Source organism: Ipomoea triloba, chromosome 1 (genome assembly GCF_003576645.1).
Source record: "Ipomoea triloba cultivar NCNSP0323 chromosome 1, ASM357664v1".
NCBI lineage: Eukaryota > Viridiplantae > Streptophyta > Magnoliopsida > Solanales > Convolvulaceae > Ipomoea > Ipomoea triloba.
In genome coordinates, this window is record NC_044916.1 from 24,081,134 (window position 1) to 24,100,662 (window position 19,529).

Below are 19,529 nucleotides of genomic sequence, written 5' to 3' on the forward strand. Positions count from 1 at the left end.
ATTATTATTATTATTATTATTATTATATGTTTAGAGTTTTTTCCCTTTTAATTACTATTATTACTTTTTGTTTTTGAAGTATTATTATTATTAATTATTGATGTTATTATGTATTCAAACTATGAACTAAAATTATTGAAATAGTTGTAACTTATTTACTAATACGTTTTTATCGACTTTTGTTACCTTTTGTAGTGTATTGATTTTCATTTTCTTTTTTCTTTTTTCTTTTTAAATTAAATTTGTAAAATGAAATTATTATTATTATTACTATTATATGTTTACCATTTTTCCTTTAATTATTTGCCCTATAATAATTTAAGAAAACAATATATCATAATAATAACAATACAAATTGATTGACCCAGAACCAATAGGGCCGTTTACAGCATTCATTGAAGCCCAACAACAACTTTATATTTCAAATAAGCATTCTGACTATTTGGGCCTAAAAAAATATTAATTTTGTTTAATCCAAACACCACAAAAAAACCCCAGCCCCAAAACAAACTCTAATACATATAAAAACCGAAACGTTTGGAATCCCGCATTCTCCATTCAGTCACCACTCAGACCGACTGCGCTCCATCTTCTCGCCTCCGGCCGAACATCCTTCGCCAAACCGTCGCGCTCCTGCTTCTCGCTTCTCGCTTCTTGCCTCAGCAAATATCCATTGCCGAACTTTCTTCGCCAAACCGTCGCTTTATCTTACCTTATACGTTCTGTCACGGCTGGCGATCTTTATCCATGGCCGAACTCCTCGAGATCTCTCTGAAAGAAGTAACTCCTCTCGTCTAAAATTGTAGGTTCGATCTTTTTTCCTAAAATTGTATTTTTTAAGATCTACAAATTTTAATGTGATTTACTGACACTTACCTACAATTTTTTTTAAAGTTTTCAAGAACCTAGATCATAGTGATAATAATCAAGAACCAAGAGCATTCATGAGTCATCCATTGATTTTCCCGTGCGATGCACGGATACATTACTAATCTTTTTGGTTCGTAAACTCACAATACAAATGCATTAAAAAATTGTAACATTCATGAGTCATCCATAGATATCGATTTTAACCGTTTTTCTTGTAGTGTGAAAGGCAGAGTTGTCTCATTGAGTGTGCCAAAATATGTAAATGCGAAAACTTGAATTGTATATATATATTCAAAGTGATTGGTTACAAGTAGTATGTATCAAACAGGAAGGAGTACAATCTTTAGATATGATAAGTGTTCTAATTCTCTACTAGAAGTATGTCGAATCGTCGTCCTAGTTCCTTGCTAAAGGGTGCGTAGATATATGGCAGGCGTGTTCCATGTGATATCCTGGAGATTCCAGTGAACCACTATTTATAATTGTGAGTGTGTAGGAGAAATCTAATAACTTCCATCATTTGGATAATTGTCAAATTTAATTTAATTATTTAAATTAAATATGAGAAATGTATCGGGAGTCGGGACACCATCATGTCCAGGTTCATGATTCCATATTTCCATCCAATTATCCGAAATTCTTTCAAATAATCCACATATAATTTTGATGGACCAAACCACGTCAAACCTGTCAATTAAGTAGCCCAATTAATCCAAATAGTTTAGTCCAACTCAATTTAATATTCCTTCAATTTGAACCAAACAATCCAACACCCAATTACTCTTAATTAAGTAATTAGACCAATTAAATATATATTGGGTCATTTAATTAAGCCAACTAAATAAATACTTGTCTAATTAACTCATTTAAAGCAATTAATATAATAATCAATTATCCACCACGACTCAATATCATTATTTAAATTTTCAATGCTTACAATCAATCTTATTTGTTTTCTAAAAAGAAATTCTTCTCACATATTTTGATTTTATTGGAAGAAAGAAAGAAAGAAGAAAAACTATGGTCCGCCTTTTGTTCTGAATCACTAAGAGCATATCATGTTAATAAAAAATGAAAAATTGAGTAAATAGTATGAGTATATGTACTATTACTCTTTTTTCAAAATCATGGCAAACATACATAATGCTTACAAAAAGGGGGGACGATGAGAGTATATTTTTGCATAGTTTTTAAAGAAAACGATGCTTTTGGTCCCTAAGTTGTTTTACTTTTGTAAATTTGGTCCATGTCAATTGATTTTAACAAACTTAATCCTTCAATTGTCCCTAGTGTGACACATTTAGTCCCTGAATTTATATAATTATAAATTCTACTAATAAACCTATTTTTCATGAGGTTATATTTGTCAATTAAGTTAAAGTTTCATTCTCTGTCCTTAACGCCATCTTCGTCATATCGCAAAAATGGTGGATAAGTATTATGAACATAGGTGGTTCTAAGATCACTCTCATGAAATTTGAAACTGGAGGAGTTGATAGCATGAGTAGTAAGAAATCATTTATAGAAAATCTATGCAAATTGAAAAGGATAACGGAATAAAAGATTGGTAAATATGTAAAAGGGGTAGGCATTGGATAGTGTTCATGTATGTTGCATTGTAGTGTGACTAAGGTAATGGATCGGGGAATGCTAGGATATTGTGTATTCAAGAGTGTGTTGTCTTAGCCCTTTTCCATCCTTGTGTACTAAGGTTTCTTGACTAAAGAATGCCTTAAAGCATCCAAAGCTCTAAGAGGCATTTTATCAAACACATAAGCTACACACTATCCTATTATTCTTTTCAAGAAGTCCATAGGAACTTTGATTGTGTAAAGCTTCAAATCCTAACTCTAATCAAAGACATGAAAGAGTCAAGAGCTCAATCTCTCATCTAGATTGACCAGATCCAAACAAGATCTCATCAAAACAACAATCAAAAGACAAGAATAGATAATCCATCAACACAAACATATAGATCCAAGATATAGAAATAAGATCATCACACTAGCAACATTCAATCACACAATCCAAATCCCAAGATTAAACTAGTCACTCATGATATGAAATTCAACACAAAAGCCAATTTAATCTAAGAACAAGATAACTAAAATTATAGAAATGAAATAGAAATCACCTAGAGAGAAGAAGATCTTCAATCCAAGCTTGTTGTCTTGCTATAATGGAGATTGATCTAATCTAAAAAACTAAGAAAAATGGAGAAAGTTCTCCAAAAGAAAAACTAAGAAAGGGAAAACTAAATTTCTGGGGATCCTCCTCTGAAAATTCATCAAAGGGGTTTAAATAGTCTCCGAAAAGCAACCCTAGACGAAAATTCGCGCAACACCGTCTCCACGCCATCCACACGCGTGTGAGTTGCGTGGGAGCTTACTGGATTATTTCCACGCACGCTCACACGCGTGTGGCCATCCAGTTTGGTCCTTCGGGGCTCCGTTCTTGCCTGGTTCGTTCTTTGAGCTCAACTTTTGCTCCTATTTGCTCCCGAGACTCCTGTTTTACCTCATTTAGGCTAAAAGTAGCTTTTGTGTGTCGGTTAGTGATTTTCAAGCATTTATGAGCATAATTCACCATGTAAGGATGCTATAAACGTGATAAAACACCCTAATATGTGCTTGATTTAAGGGTGTCTCGGAGGCTTATCTGTGTACAACACCATAACTCCATAAAGTTACGAAAAATAATGAGATATTTAAGGATGCATAACTCCAAGTTTGGCTAGTATGACAACACATAACGGAAAAGAAAAAAGAAAAGAAAAAAAGGAGAGCAGACGTACAACACTATAATTCTATAAAGTTACGAAAAATAATGACATATTTAATGATGCATAACTGATAACTCCATAAAGTTACGGAAAATAATGTATTTAAGGCAAAAGTATTTCTTTTCTAACTACTATTTATACTCTTTATCAAATTATAATTATTTTTGAAAGTTGAAACATAGGATACTATAAAAAAAAAAGGCAATAAATTTGCCAAGTTTTGGCATCTAAATTACTCTACATTTTTTACTCTATAGAGTAAACAAGGAAGGATTACAAACCAAATTTTAATTTCAGCCACATAAAATCACCTAATGCCTTACTATTAAAGTAATTTTGATGGATGTTTAATAACTATATATATTTAATTTGTCCAAATGGACATTCTAATGTCTGCCATCATAAACTCACTTAAACAACAACTTTCCAATTTAGCTTTAATTTTGTGGTTGTTAATTAGGACACATGAGCACTTCAAGAATCACTTTTAAAACAAACTCATTTTAATTTCATAATCTACTTACCTAAATCTAGGACACAATTAATATCATTTGCTTTGGATTTCCATAACTCCAATATATCTTCAAGATATAGATTATCTCATCGTCGTAAAAATTTCTCCAGTCTTTTGACTAAAGAGAAAATGTTATTAATAGTAATCAATTTTTGTTTTTTGAAAATGTAAACCTAATGACAACTTTTTACACCTTTTTCTTTGACCATTAAACAGTAAAAGTGAAGAACAAAATAGAGGAAGAATAAACCTAAGATTATACCCCGGACTACTTTATTACCATGTCAAGTTTTAAATGGAGAAAAAAAGTCTAATTATAAAAGTAATTATTTTTAATATTGTATTATGAAAATTTTAATAACTTTTCATGACTTCTTAGCATTAGAAATTGAAATTGTTATTATTTATACGAGAAAGTCTATTGTGTCGATTAAAAACGAAAAACTCAATCATAAACTCTAAAATCGAAACCCTAAGTGCAATATTTTAATACTAAATGTGAAAAAATGTTAATACTAAATGTGCAATATGTTAATACTTAATACTAAATGTGCAAACTTGAAAAATATGAGAAGTGCATATTTTAGTGTTCATGTTTACATAGTAAAGTTGGTAATAATTAAAAAATACCGCCACATTTTTAAAAAATCTAATTTGTTCCATCCAATTTTCAAATGTAAGGCTAAGATTAGTTTTTAGTTTTCTCTTAAAGACTTGTTCTCATATGATCCAATACTTATGTGTGTGAGTATATAATGGCTATGGATCCTGTGAGAATACTTCCATAAGAGATAAAAAGAACCAATCTCAGCCTTACATTTGTAAAAATTTGATGGATCTGATTAGATTTTAAAAAAAAGATGCGGTGACAATTTCGTAATTATCATCAATAAACAACTAAATATGCAAACATGGTAAATTCTATAAAATTAACGAAAAAACTAAATTTTAAATCTAAACCATAAACGTCATACCTTAAGCAATAAAAAGTGAACCACTAAACCAAATAAAATTAAAAACTCAGTCATAAATTCTAAAATCGAAACCTTAATTGCAATGTACTTTCACATTTTTGCAAGTGAAAACTTTTAATACAAAATATGCAAAATGTTAACACTAAATGTGCACAACGTTAATAATAAATGTGCAAACATGAAAAAGTCTAAAAATTGCAGATTTTAGTGTTCATGTTTGTATAGTAAAGTTGGTGATAATTACGAAACTGCAATCGTGTTTTTTTTTTTTAACTTGATCTGGTGCGTTCAATTTTTCCAGATGTAAGGTTGTGATTAGTTCTTAGTTTTTTCGCCTACGGACTTATTTCCATATGATCCAATACCTATATATAATATTATTAGGAAATTAAATTAGCAATTAGTTGCCAAGGACCTTGTAGTCTAGTGGCATCAAACCCTTCCCTTTATATTGACTCCACTAAAGTAGTTATGAACAGATACTGCACTGTAACAGAGTCATTAGTATTCAAAAAAAATTAGCAATTAGTTTATAATATAGGGATTAGAAGTGTAATTTTAAAAAGATTTTTGCAAATTGGAAATGGCAGGCAGGTGATCGGCACGGGTTAGAAGTCTTGAAGAAGTGAAAAACACGGTTTCGGTTTGTGTCAGCCTAAAATAAATTTTTTTTTTTTTGAAAACAGCCTAAAATAAATTTAATTAAAAAGAAAAGGTGAAATAGAGAGCAGAGAAGAGAAGCCAAACAAATGCGCTTCGTTTCTTCCTTTTCTCCTCTGAAAGCAAACCCATAACTCTACCACAGTGCCCCCTCCCCTTTTTATTCCTCTTTCTCTCTCTACCCACCTTAACCCATGCATATATATTATATATATATCTATCTTATACATAATGTAAATACATACATGTAACCAGTGTATTTCTCTATACATTTATATTTAGAGAGAGAAGATCGATTGTCCATTGAATCTTTATGGAACAGCTTGTCAACTTCATTATAAGACCACCCAGGTTCTAAAGAATTTTCTCTTTCTTTCCTTTTCAATTTTCCAGTACATAAATGCTAATTATATTTGTATTTCTACACATAATTGTATCTCTTCTTGTATATATTGTTCAGAGTTAGAATCTTTTTCTTAAATTTTGGATCTTTTGTCAAATTTCTGGAGTGGGGTTGTCTAATTTGTCCTGGGTTACTATTGATTCGAAATCTGGGTGTCTTTTTTGGTGAAAATTTAGTTATGTTCTTGCGGATGGGATTTTTTTATTACTGTAATTTTATTTTGAGCATGAATCTATTGCTAGATTTATTACTTTTAGGAGTTGGATTTAGAATTTCATTCTAAAATCTCTGGATTTAAGATTTGTATACTTATTATGAGATTTCTTTGTACTTTGCAGTAATTAGTTTGCTTGTAGTGCATCTAATTTTGAATGGAATGATTTGAGTTGGAAACTATATATTTTTTTCTTAAAATAATTGATATTCAGTATATGGTCTAAAGAATGTATTGCCTAGTCTTTTACTATTGCTTGGTGCCTTTTGCAATTTCTACTTCATTGGAAAACCTATTGGAATCTGAACTGCCTAAGTTTAGGATTGAATCCACTGTTGTATTTGATGTATGAATGTGACATTAATCTGAACTGCCTAAGTATATGATTCAATCCGCTATTGCATTTGATATATGAATGTGACATCAATCTGAACTGCCTAAGTATGTCTAACTGTCTAAGGAATTAATCTGCTATCGCATTTGACGTCTAAGTGTGATGTTAAGTAGATCAAGTTGGAATTGATGTTTCCAAGAAACCAATGTGTATTCCCTTTTTGCATCTCCATGTCCATTTCATTCCACACTGAATGCAATAGGAGGGCTCTGTAAGTACTGCCAATTTGTAAAAAGTGTAAAGTCACATTGAAGTATGGATTTTTTGGCAAAAAATTTATTAGTTGTCCTTTAATAGGAGCATGTGCTGAAAAGTTAAAATGCTTTAGGAGGATAGTTTAGTTATTCAGAGGAGTATGAAAAGATAAAATGTTTTAGGAGTATAGTTTAATCATTCAGAGGAGTATGGCTTTTCAGTTCTTCCAACCAAAGACTGAGGAATTGAAAACCCCTCGTCAGTCGTCAATATTTTTTTTTTCTTTATTTTTTACTAGTTTTAAATATTATTATTAGGGGAAGTAAGCATCAATTTTGGCTCTCTCTGAAATCTCTGTTACCACATTTATATTTGACTATCCACTATGTGCTTATGTATGCTGGAATTGGTTCAATTTATTGCCCTTGTGATCTTTTGAGTGAATTACCAAGGTAGGGTACATCATAGAGCTAACCTCCTTTGCTTAAACAGAATTTAAATGTTTGGTGCTTATTCATTTTCATACAAGGATTATGGTTGCAACAGAGCTTATGACCTGGCTAATTAGTGGACTCCACTTTGTCTCTTCTTTCTTTTCTTGTGATAAAATTTCATTTGATATTAATGAGTAATCTTCTGGAATTCAGAGCTGAATATGACCCAAAGAATGATTTACTAGATGAAGAATTCATGCTCAAGGGGAAGTGGTACCAACGGAAGGATTTGGAGGTACAGCCTGATATATTGAAGTCATGATCAGTTTAAAAGTTCTCACCATTATCTTGTCCATATTTTGATGCCTTCATTAACTGAACCTGGTATTTGAGTGCTTGACTAATAGCACATACTCTATTACTGATGGCCTGGAAATTTATTATTATCTTTTTAAAAGGTAAAGAGCATTTTTCTAAGTGCAACATAATTACATAGATGAGGCACAACCCCATGTACATAGAAATGTACTTGAAAAGTAACTTGGTAGATATCTGACCATAAAACCCTTAATCCCCATGAGAAATAAACTCGGAAGATCCTTAACAAATGAAAATATTAAAAAAATAAAATAATAAAATAATAATAATAACCATCAAGTTTTTGTGCCATCAGCATATCCAGAGCAGAAAGCAAATTCTCCCTTTCAAAAGTTATCTCATTTTGGCCGTCATTTGACTGTCATTCATTATGTCTACTGTGTATTTGATAGTTGAGACAGTAAGTTATTGACCTGCCCATATTACTGAATGGATTGGTCGGAGAACATATGGTTGAGTTACTTGGCTTATGATATATGTGGTGTAAACTGAATTAAAAGATGTTTCCTTTTTGGATTCAAGTGTAGGGAGAATTGTGCCTTGATGTTTGGAAAGGCTAGTGCCTTGATGTGTTGAAAGGCTATTTTATTTTTAGTTAGGGAGGAAGGTTCACCTTGATAAGAGCTTATTTGTGTAGTACTCTGTACTCTTCTTTGTTACCTCTTCTTATTTTGCACTCCAGTGGCATAGGTTTTCTGCTCAATCATATACAGTATATATTAGGGGATTCTTCTGTAACTTGACTAACTTCTCATTGTACATGTATAGGCTGTCTTCTTGATAATTTACCTCAATATAAGAATTTTTTATACCAAAGGTTGTCCAATCTTTTGGATATTTTGTTTTGTTTGGAATCTGAATGACTGATAGATTGATGCTAGCATAATGCTAGGGTTTTCAAAGTGATATTAGTCCTTACACTGATAAGTGTGTTTTATTTATATGAAAATTTCAAGGGCATTTGAGAGGAATTTAGGCCATAAGATTAATATAATAAAGAGTGTTTACTGGGGCAAAAATTTATATGGAGTAATTAATATCTTTCTCATTTGGTGTATTAGGTCTGGTTGTGAGATACAGATTACTTAACTTTCTCATTACCTTCTTAATCATACATGTTACCTTTAGAGGGAAATATCTCCCCTTTTTTCTGACATTTAGTTGTTGAGAGATGTGGGAAGTTGAACTGATGGTTGGAAGGGTCCTTCAACTGGCTGGACAAATCTGATTAAATCATGTTTGCTGGCATTTTAGTTTACTACCTTTAAAGGACAAACATTTGTAGTTTATTTTATGCGTCTTTATGGGCTGAAGCTGCTGGAGCTTTTGAGATTGGCTCTTTTATATTGCAAAGGGATTGGAGGGTTCTCTTTAGCTCATTTTGCTTTTTCATCACTTTTTTTAACAGTGTGTCCTCTGTAACTGAAACTTTTGCTTCTCATTTAATAACTTTTTTTTCTATACTCCTATTGTAAATATTCCTGGCCTCTTGTGAGGGACTGAGGGATGCTCATCTTGCCTGGCCTGGTCAAGACCGGCTTAGATAAACTGGAACACAGTTGGCCTTATTTTCTGTGCTGCTTTTCTTTATTTTACCATGAACTGTAGCTCTTACTTTATTCTTTATCAAGCTAAGAGCTACTATTGTAGTATTTGGAATTTCAGTTACTAAACTTTTAGTTGAATTGCTTTTACATAATGCAGGTTAAAAACAGTCGGGGTTGTGTTCTTAAATGTAGCCATTACATACCTATCATTTGTCCTGAAGGAAAGCCTCTGCCCTGTGTAATCTACTGTCATGGAAACAGGTTTGTGAAAAAAGGATAGTCATTTTGCATGTTACTATGTTAGCAATAAGTGTATATGTCAGTATTCATTTTGTATTGGTTGTCCTTTTACTCCTTTATGCATGTTCTGGTAAGTTAATACTTTTGCAGGGAATGGCACTTGAAACTTGTTTCAAACTTTTGATGATTCATTAGAAAGAACTTTTGATCTTAGTTGCTTACTGTGCCTATACATTTTCTCAATCTGCACATCTCTTGAATGCGAGCTATGTTCTCTTTCCAGCATATTCAACTAGCAACTTATGTGTGAGTTGTCCTATAGACTATAGGAAAAGTGGTAACCTTTACCTGTTCGCTTTTCTGGGGATAAGGGAATTTCACTTGAAATTAACTGGTTTCAAACATTCAATTGCACATTAGAAAGAGTTCATGGTCTAAGGTTCTAGCAGTGTTCTTGTACGTTTTTTTCAATCTGCATCTATCTTGAATGCAAACTCTCTTCCCTTTTCAGCATATTTAATGAGTTATACTCTACAATATAGGAAAAGTATTTACCTCAACCTATTGCCTTCTGTTTATTTGTTTATTTTGAATGGTAATGAGAATAGCCTCCACAGCTCATCTGTCCTTATATTGGTTAAGCGTGTAATAGTGCTCATGTACCCTATATTCTTCATTTAAAAAAGCTTAGTTGTTACTAAATACTTTTTTCATGATCCTCTGCCAGTGGCTGTAGAGCAGATGCCAGTGAAGCTGCCATTATATTATTGCCATCAAATATTACTGTATTCACCCTTGACTTTTCTGGATCTGGACTGTCTGGGGGAGAGCATGTTACTTTGGGATGGAACGAAGTGAGTGGCTAAGCAACACGTTGCTTCTTCTTCTTCTTCTTCTTCTTCTTCTTTCTTTATTATTATTATTATTATTATTATTATTATTATTATTATTATTATTATTATTATTATTTAATTATTTAATTTGAATTTTGATCTCATAGTAACATGCTCCATTTTGTCAGCAACTTTACTCTTGAAATGCTATACAAACTCTATCAGGTTGTAAAAATTCATGAACGCACAATCGTTATTGGATATTTGAAATGGTGTTGTCCACTCATTATTCGTGAACACTGGTTAACAAATCTTGATCTGTAACTTTGGTATTATTAACAAATCTTGACCTGTAACATTGGTGACAGTAGTAAGTGTTTTTTTTGTGCATGATGTGGGAGCTTCACACAGTTGATTTGACCTTTAGCAATTTTTATTAAGTATTAACTCACCCCTTTTCCTATAAGCCAGTGCTTCAAGTCTTGGAACAACCTTTTAGTCAATGCTACATATGTAGTTATGCTTGGCAGTATATCAGAAATTGAATCCTTTCTGGAAAGCTTCTCACAATAGGAAAAAGCTACAATCTCAGCTAATTGAATAAAGAACAATAACAATAATACTTTAAGAGGAACCCTGGAAACAAAATTAAATTGCAGAAACTTTTTAGATATATTTAAAGATGCATCTCATTCAAGTTATTTTCTATTTCTTTGCTTTTTGAGAATTCAATAATTTTTTATGCCAGAGTTCAGACAAACTATTGCATTCACCTGAATCCTTTTCTGTTACTTAAAGTTGGTGGTTTCCTAATGCCACTTTTCACCATTGTTGACTTATCACAGTGTTTTGCCTGTTTTACAGAAAGATGATCTTAAAGCTGTTGTTGAATATTTACGGCAAGATGGAAATGTTTCTTTAATTGGCTTGTGGGGTAGATCAATGGGTGCTGTTACAAGGTGTTTCTTTTCTGCTTATTTCGATCATATTCTTGTTTCATCCAGGACTTGTGTATTGTATACTGGTTGCGGAATTTTTTTTGTTATGTCTAGCAAAAGCAATATGCATATATAGGATCTTCAGTTGCCAAAGTTACCTTTAAATACATATTATATCCATTTTCTGAATAATCATTTATTGTCTTATATGCAGAGATCTAAGTGTCCTGCCTTTTTTGGTTACTATTGGTTGTGATCTTATTTATTAACTTGATGCACTTGTTTTTGCAGTCTGATGTATGGAGCTGAGGATCCTTCTATTGCCGGAATGGTTTTGGACAGCCCTTTCTCTGATTTGGTTGATTTGATGATGGAACTTGTTGACACTTATAAAATACGGCTTCCCAAATTCACAGTAAGATGCTAAATTTGCATATTCTAAATGTGATGCACTGGAGATGCTAAAAGGCTGCCTGGGTTATAAATGTGACACCCAACCCCCCGTACTTGGTGGGGCCTGTTTCAATACTCTTTTAACTTCTTCTTTTTTTTGGTCTCTTGAATGTAGGTTAAGTTTGCAATTCAGTACATGCGGAAAGCAGTTCTTAAAAAGGCAAAGTTTGACATAACAGAGTTGAACACTATCAAGGTATCTAGAATAAAGTTGTCCTTTTTAGTTGCAATTTTCTTTAATTGGGTTTGTGTTCTATTTACCATAAAACTCTGATATCACTATTAAATGCAAGCTGGTTATTCTATTATTATAGAACATTTTGAGATGATCCTTATTGGGGATTTTTCTGAGATATTAGTGGCTTTAGTTCTGCATTAAGCAGAATTGTGAAATAAGATTTTGATGTTGCTAATTTCAGATAGATGGCTGTATCTTTGTTGAGAAATTGTCCGCTCTTCATATCATATTAGCTCCAAAATTTTGCTTGTTACTAATTGGCTGTATTTGGAGCATGCTTTAAAATTAGATTGGTTTTCATAATGTCTTCATCCTAGCAGCAGCCTTTTAACGGGGCCATTCATGATCAACTGATGATTGACCAACAATGGGTATAAGAAATTTGTTAGGAATTTCATTTAAATCAGACTGCTCCATATTCCCTTTAGTTTCCCGGGCAGTCCCTTTTAGTTCCCAGGCAGACACCGCATTAACTTAGCACAGAATGCATTTAAAACCTTGTTCGAGTAGTCGCCTAAATATTTTGAGAATGGGGTTTTAAGCTTTATGTAATCAATGTATCAATAATAATATTTCCTCTTTTAACACCTTTGGTTTCATCGATCCTTCCTTGTAGGTTGCAAAGGCTTGCTTTGTACCTGCCTTGCTGGGTCATGCTTGTGATGATGATTTTATACGACCACATCATTCTGATCGCATATTTGATGCGTATATGGTATCTATACTTAACGTTATTCATTTTCCATTATCGTGCAAATAATGACTGGGTTCAACCTTTATAAATACTGAACAAAGACTTAGTTACATAATATATTCAGTATTCACCCAAAAGAATATATTGTTTAGCTGAAGTTTGCATTACCAATCTGAATCGGGAAATCTGAGTCACTTCTCCACGCCCTCCCCCAACAACCACCAAAAAAGAACTCTCTCCACATGCGAAAGAAAAATGAAAACGATTTTATTATCAGAGAGAATATATACTTTTAATATGGAAAGGATGTTTATTATTTTATCACTGTCAAAGTGTTCTAAGCATTGGCTATAAAATATAGGGTACAAAATGCATCTTAGATTCACCTTTTTCTTTTTTTGTGAACTGATTATTGAATGGTAATTTTGGCAGGGTGACAAGAATATTATCAAATTTGAGGGTGATCATAACTCTCCACGTCCTCAATTCTATTTCGACTCTATAAGTATCTTTTTCAATAATGTTTTACAGCCTCCAGATGATGAATTAGGCAGTACGTTTTTTGGCATGCCACCAGATTATTTTGGCAAGGTAAAATTTGCTACTATCATGGAATTCACAATTGATTCAAAACCAGTATACTGCTATATGCTTTATTGGTGACTGATTAGAATTAACTCTTGTCGCCTTTAGAGTAGTTGGAGTAACGTCCATCAAGTTGGTTCTCCAGAGGATGTTCGAACTGCCCCTGTAGGTATGGATCCCGCTTTTGATTTCTGTAGCTTGCACCATGCGCTTGCCTATTCTATTCTGATGATTTTCTGATTCTCCATTTGGGTTCTTAATGTTACTATTATTAGTGTTGTTGTTGTTGTTGTCAATCTGACAAGAAGTTTGGTGTGTTTCCGAAATTAGTTGATTGGTGTGATTGTTATCAGGTGGAGCGACAAGTAGCACTGAGGATTGCATTAAGCAACTTCGCTCCAAAAGGCCTATGAGTAAGACAGAGGTATCAGTCGAAGCTACTTCATATAATGTCCGAGGGATGATTGCCCGAAATCTTAGGAACATTTGTTGTGCAACTCTGCTTTTGCGTAATTTTTGCTGGCTAACCGTATCTCCTTTGACCTCGTTTCAGGTCCCATCAAACATCTCTTCAAACGATAAACAGGATGGAGACAAGGTATTCTCTCTAATCCCACATTTTCCACAATCGAGGAAGGAAAAGTAATATACTTCTTAGGTGCTTTAGAAATGTGGGGATTATTGCTTCAGTTTACATTTGATAAAATTAATTAAAGTCGAACACATCTCAGCAAGAGGGTGGTTTGTGCTGTTGTAACCAAACTATACCTTTCAGGAAGAACAAAGTCGAGCTGATCTTACCCCATCATCTTCAAATATGATCAGCTTTGAACTCTCCAATGGAGATGCATATGGTCGTAATGTGCCTGTTTCAATAGACGATGAAGAGTATGTGGAATACACACTCGATAATTTGGCAGATTTTCCGAGCAGTATGGAGGAAGAAGAAAGGGTAAGCACATTTAATGATTTTTATTCTGCACGCAATGATTTACATTGCCCCTTTTCCACATATGCTATCGTTGATCCCCGCTTTTTGGCACATTAACTTTTGTCTAGCAAAAATGTTTCAGATGTTCATGGAAGCAGTATTAGAGTCACTGAAAGACTTAGAAGTGTCAAAAACCCCTGACGTTGAGTCAAGCAACGGACAACCAGATCCGTTCCCAAAAAATATTCTCGACTCTTCTACATCAAAACAGTGTGTGCCCATGAATGAACCCGAAAGCAATGGGCACACTCGAGCAAAGGAACCCGAAAGCAAGCCCCCAGCTGCGGGAGTAGTGAATGGGCACAATCGAGCAAAGGAAGCCGAAAGCAGTAAGGCGTCTCCTCCTCGCAACCAGAGTTCATCTAGCACTGACATGGTTGGTCACACAAAAGCCACAGTGACTGTCGTAAAGAATCCATCTGGCAACATCATGGATGGTTTGATGCGTCGTTGGGACCTTAGCTTCTTCAAAAACAGGTGATGTTGAAGGTAGGAGAAGCGCCTCGTGAAAGCTGGTCTGGTTCTATTGTATAGTTCAGCCATATGAAAATTGAAAGCAAGCAAAATTTCAGGATTGTGTATATTTTGGAAGACTTGGATGTGTACTCTCCATAAAATATGATGGAGAAAGAAAGTAGGAGAAACAATACATTGGTCACTTGGTGCTTGGGAATCAATATTGTTCTTGAGAGAGGAGAAAAGGGGAGGGAGAAACAAGGGTGCAGACATTATTTGGTTGTAAAATATGGACTGATCAGAATTTGTTTGACTTGAAAAGTATTCATGATGGAACAATATAAATGTAAATTGGCTTATTTACCAAAAAAAGATTAAACTTTTGCTCCTTGTGGTGATTATAAATTTGTAATGAAATATTTTAAAGTAATTTAATATTAAAATTATAAATAGAAGGGAATAGGATGTTTGCACAATAGGTGATCCCAGGTGTCACTAAATATATTCCGAAAGTTTCCACCTGTCCAGGAGGAATGCAATGGCACCATATTAGGAGTAGTATTTGTATCAAGAATATATCATAAATCAAGTATTTGAGTTTGATTGTATGTTTTTTTAACTAGGGTTCGTATATGCTTCCTATGTATACATGTATATGTCATTGCATAATACAATATACAGTAAATCTCTTTCTTCATACTCTCATATGATATCAATTTCAAAGTTGGGTTACACATTTTGAATCCTAATTCCTTTTTTTCGTTTACCATCATCGCTCTCATCCGACTTCATTTTTTGACAACATTCATGGTGATCCATCAATACAGCACCTCTTTGGGTTGTGTATATTTTGCCCTTAGCTTAACCGTTCATCCCAAGCTCAACCTCCTAGGGTTTTGTGCCCCCTTATAAATACTACAGTAAAGCAGCTTTGCCTCTTCATACCTCCATCCCCTTCTTCATTTCATTAGACAACAACAATGAGTCACTAAGCTAGCTTTGAGATTTCAACATTTTGTAGTAAGTTTCCTCTTCTTTCTTGTTCCTCCGTTCTTTATTTTTCTTCCATTCTCTTCTTCATTTTCCCAATGTTGTGCGTATGTTTATATGTGTATGAATGTTGTTGTTGTGGCTTGGTTTTGGGGTCTTAGGAAGTGGTGAAAGAGAAGATCTAGCTTGAGGATTAAAAATAGAAGACTGTTGAGGTTGAGGCTAGCTTGAGGTATAACCCATGGACACCCAAACTTACCATTTTCTATATGAAATATGTGTTGTATGATGATGTTCTGTATTTTTAGTTTGCTATTGAGCTTATAGGATGAAATGTGTTGTGTTTGATATCTATTTTGATGTAAATTGATGCTTTAGTGATATAATGTTGTTGTTGAGGTGATGGAGTTGTTCAAAGGTATAAAAATAGAGATTTGAAGATGATGAGGCGAGAGGAGGCTACTGCCTCCTCTCTGCCAGTCTCGCGAGGCTACCCACAGGCCCTTGGGGCCTGTGGGCTTGAAGGTGGCAGGAGTGATAGGGCTCAAAGCCCTGCCACTCTCGACCACGGTAACACAGGGCCTTGGCGGCGGGCCTCACTGCCATGTTACCAACCCTATGGTACCGTGGGTTCTGAAGGCACAAGGCTTTGCCCCCTGCCTGTTGGGTCCGGCCACTGTGAGTACACGGGTCAAGATGACCTGTGAAGGTTTTAGTGTTTGATCTAATTGGTTACTTGTAATAAAATGTTTTAACGGTATAAGTTCTTTTTCTAAAATAAGGCATGATTATTTTCATTTTCTCACTAGAAATCAATATTTGATGTACCTATGATTAAGAGAATAAATGAGAAGTAATATTCATGATTCTATGTGTTTATATGGAGTGCCCGGGTTATTTACTTTATAGGAAATTCGTATTCATATTTGTATTCATATTCATACTACCATTGGTATTTTGTAAATCTATAGTTATTCTCTATTTTCAAAACCTATATCTATATTTTATTGAGAAAGCATGGTGCATATTATATAAAGTCTATTATGGATGGAGAGTTCTAAAATAATTATAATACCCGTATTTGTAAAGTGTGAGGAAAATCTATATTTTTAGAGAATCTGACTGGACGGATGATCCTTTCGGAAGTTATGACGAGATGATACCCGACTGGACGACCGATCCTTTTGGGAGATACGATGAGATGATCTGATGAATAGAAAATCCGATCGAAAAATCCTGAATTAGCAATGGTGGCATGGTTGAAAACTCCTGGGTTACTATAGGGCTTGAGCTATTATCCGCTAAGCTTGGAATCCTAGTTAGGGGGTGTGCACAATAAAAGTAGTCAATAGTCATGAACACATCTCAAGGATTTGCTACAGAAACCATGTTTCTTTCTCTTCTAGTAGCAATGCTACTTTTAGCATCCTTGCTACATAAGTAAAATGTCACAAATAGGATTTGAACCTTGTACCTTCTAGTAGCAAGTCTTCTATACCAAGTAATTTGTTGAAGATGAGATTCGAACCACCAAAGACTTGTAGTTTTTCATGCATTTTCCATTTCTAGCAAGTGTGCTACTTTTATCCAACCTTTTCTTTTTCCAAAAGGTTGAATCCCCAACCTTAAGGAACCCACATCCCGACCCGACAAAGCTTCTGGATAATTGAATGATTTTCCTTCCAAGGGATTCAAACTATAGAAAGGTTTCATTGTTAGCACTCTTACACTTGAGTTGACTTTGACTAGAGACACTTTTGCTATCATCTTTACTACTCGCAAAAAAACAATTGTTGGCTCTTGGATTCGAACTCAAAACTCCAAATTGTGCTTCCATTTCTTTTACTAGCCTTGCTATCAACCTTGCTATTCCTTCATGAAGATTAACATCTACGCCATTTTTGTTCCAAATAAAAATAATCAAGGCTTTTTATTCTTCTTTCCTTTTTCTTGGGACGAATAATTTTTATTGCTTCCGATCCCCTTTGCTCAAATTTCTTGTGAAAACTTGCTTAAGCTACATAGCTTAAAAATATTAGACTCTGAAAAATAAAATTGGGGATACTAGACAATTTTCAAATTACATTTTTGACTCATCAAAATCTTTATAATTATTCATAATTGTATGCGTGATTGTAAACTCATGGAAACACCTATTGTAGCTTCAACATCTATTTCAACCACTAGTATCTTGTTTAATGATCCTATCCTCTATCATCGAATGACAGGTGCCTTGCAATGTATTACTTTGACTTGACTTGATATTAGTTTTGCAGTTAATAAACTATGTCAACATATGCATGCTCCTACTTAAGATCATTGGCTTTATGAAGAGATTCTTCGATATGTTAGGTACTCTTAATTGTGGTCTTCGTTTTATTAAATTTGCCTCTATGGATATTCATGTCTATATTGATGCTAACTGGGTCGGTTGTCCTTATGACCATAAATCCGCAAGTGGTTTTGCTATCTTTCTTGGCACCAATCTTGTTTCATGGGCTTGTAACTAAGAAGCAAAAGAAAGTTGCTAGGTCATCAACAAAAGAAGAGTACAATGTTGTAGTTGATGCTACAACTAAGTAATCTGGTTATTCTCTCTTTTGAATAAACTGGTTGTTTCTCCAGTGTTGTGGTATGATAACTTGGGAGCTACTTATTTGTGTGCTAATCCTATTTTTCATCCACGAATCAAACATGTTGAGATTGACTATCACTTTATTCCGAACAAAGTTTCCTCCAAGCATGCAGTTACAAGTTAACTTCATCTTCACTCAGAATCAAATGGCTAATATTTTCACTAAATCTTTGGCTTCCTCACGTTTCTTTGTGTTGCATGACAAGCTTCGTATTTTTTCTTGCCCTCCTTTATCTTGAGGGGGAGTATTAGGAATAATATTTGTATTAGGAATGTATCATATATCAAGTGATTGAGTTTGATTGTATTCCTTCATTCCTACTAGGGTTTGTATTAAGATGTGTTCATGTCTCCTATATATGTCTGTATAATATCATTTCATAATACAATACACAGAAAATCTCTTTCACATACTCTGTCTTTATTGATAAAAATCTAATTTCACGGGTTTGACAAAATAGGACTCTATATTCTAGTCACACAAGAATTCATTCTCCATCTCCTAGTGTTATTGTGAATCTACCTTTTGTAATTCCTCACCGGACTATGATTTTTTTTTTTTTTTGTATTCTTGTAATTACATCTCTTTTTGTACTTTGTAAATTGGATTCCTCAATAATAAAATTATTCTTAAAATTATTATTCTCATCATCCACATTTAGTAATCTAAACTTGATTTAATCCTGACTCGAATCACGAGATTCAATTCAATTTTCAGGTATGAAAATTGTAAACGCAAAATTCTTTGAGTGACCCTAAATACCATTGGGTCAAACCTGACCCCGACCCATGTCCACCACCAAGTATAAGTTCCGATGTCGGGTCAGATTTTCCTTGATTAAGAATCAATTTTTGCGGACAAAATGGATAAAATAACACCAAACTATATGAACGGCAAAAAAAATTGTCTAAGTGCTCATGGTGCAAACTATTGTGTGGCATTGTACGTGGATGTATATATCAGTTTATCTTCATCTTTGACAATGAATTTGAGGCATATCTTGAAAATCATCAATCTTATTTTTGGAGTGCATCCGAGAGAGTGAGGATGTCAGATCTGCATTCTAGTAATGAAGTAGAGAGCAAGACTCTCATTTCTCCTACAATCCAA

At 33.8% G+C, this 19,529-nt stretch overlaps 1 protein-coding gene and 1 long non-coding RNA gene across 2 annotated transcripts; both read left to right on the forward strand.

The window, feature by feature from the left end:
• The first annotated feature begins 5,901 nt into the window (after positions 1-5,901).
• LOC116028839 lies at positions 5,902-15,223 on the forward strand. Its single transcript, XM_031270671.1, has 14 exons — positions 5,902-6,151; positions 7,654-7,735; positions 9,523-9,626; positions 10,333-10,459; positions 11,303-11,397; positions 11,668-11,791; positions 11,945-12,025; positions 12,684-12,782; positions 13,194-13,352; positions 13,455-13,515; positions 13,700-13,770; positions 13,900-13,944; positions 14,122-14,298; positions 14,420-15,223. Exons 1-14 carry the CDS (start codon positions 6,114-6,116, stop codon positions 14,816-14,818), a joined length of 1,662 nt encoding a protein of 553 aa, XP_031126531.1. The 5' UTR covers positions 5,902-6,113; the 3' UTR covers positions 14,819-15,223.
• A 347-nt stretch (positions 15,224-15,570) lies between these two features.
• LOC116013842 lies at positions 15,571-16,186 on the forward strand. Its single transcript, XR_004097292.1, has 2 exons — positions 15,571-15,813; positions 15,945-16,186. It is a non-coding gene; the product is annotated as an uncharacterized LOC116013842 (long non-coding RNA).
• The last annotated feature ends 3,343 nt before the right edge of the window (positions 16,187-19,529 follow it).

Bases quoted from the DNA above. Each gene is read 5' to 3' on its own strand.
- LOC116028839 (XM_031270671.1), top strand. From the start codon at position 6,114: ATGGAACAGCTTGTCAACTTCATTATAAGACCACCCAG. The intron at 9,627-10,332 runs GTTTGTGAAAAA...ATCCTCTGCCAG, and splicing joins ATCTACTGTCATGGAAACAG to TGGCTGTAGAGCAGATGCCA. The intron at 13,771-13,899 runs GTATCAGTCGAA...ACCTCGTTTCAG, and splicing joins GGCCTATGAGTAAGACAGAG to GTCCCATCAAACATCTCTTC.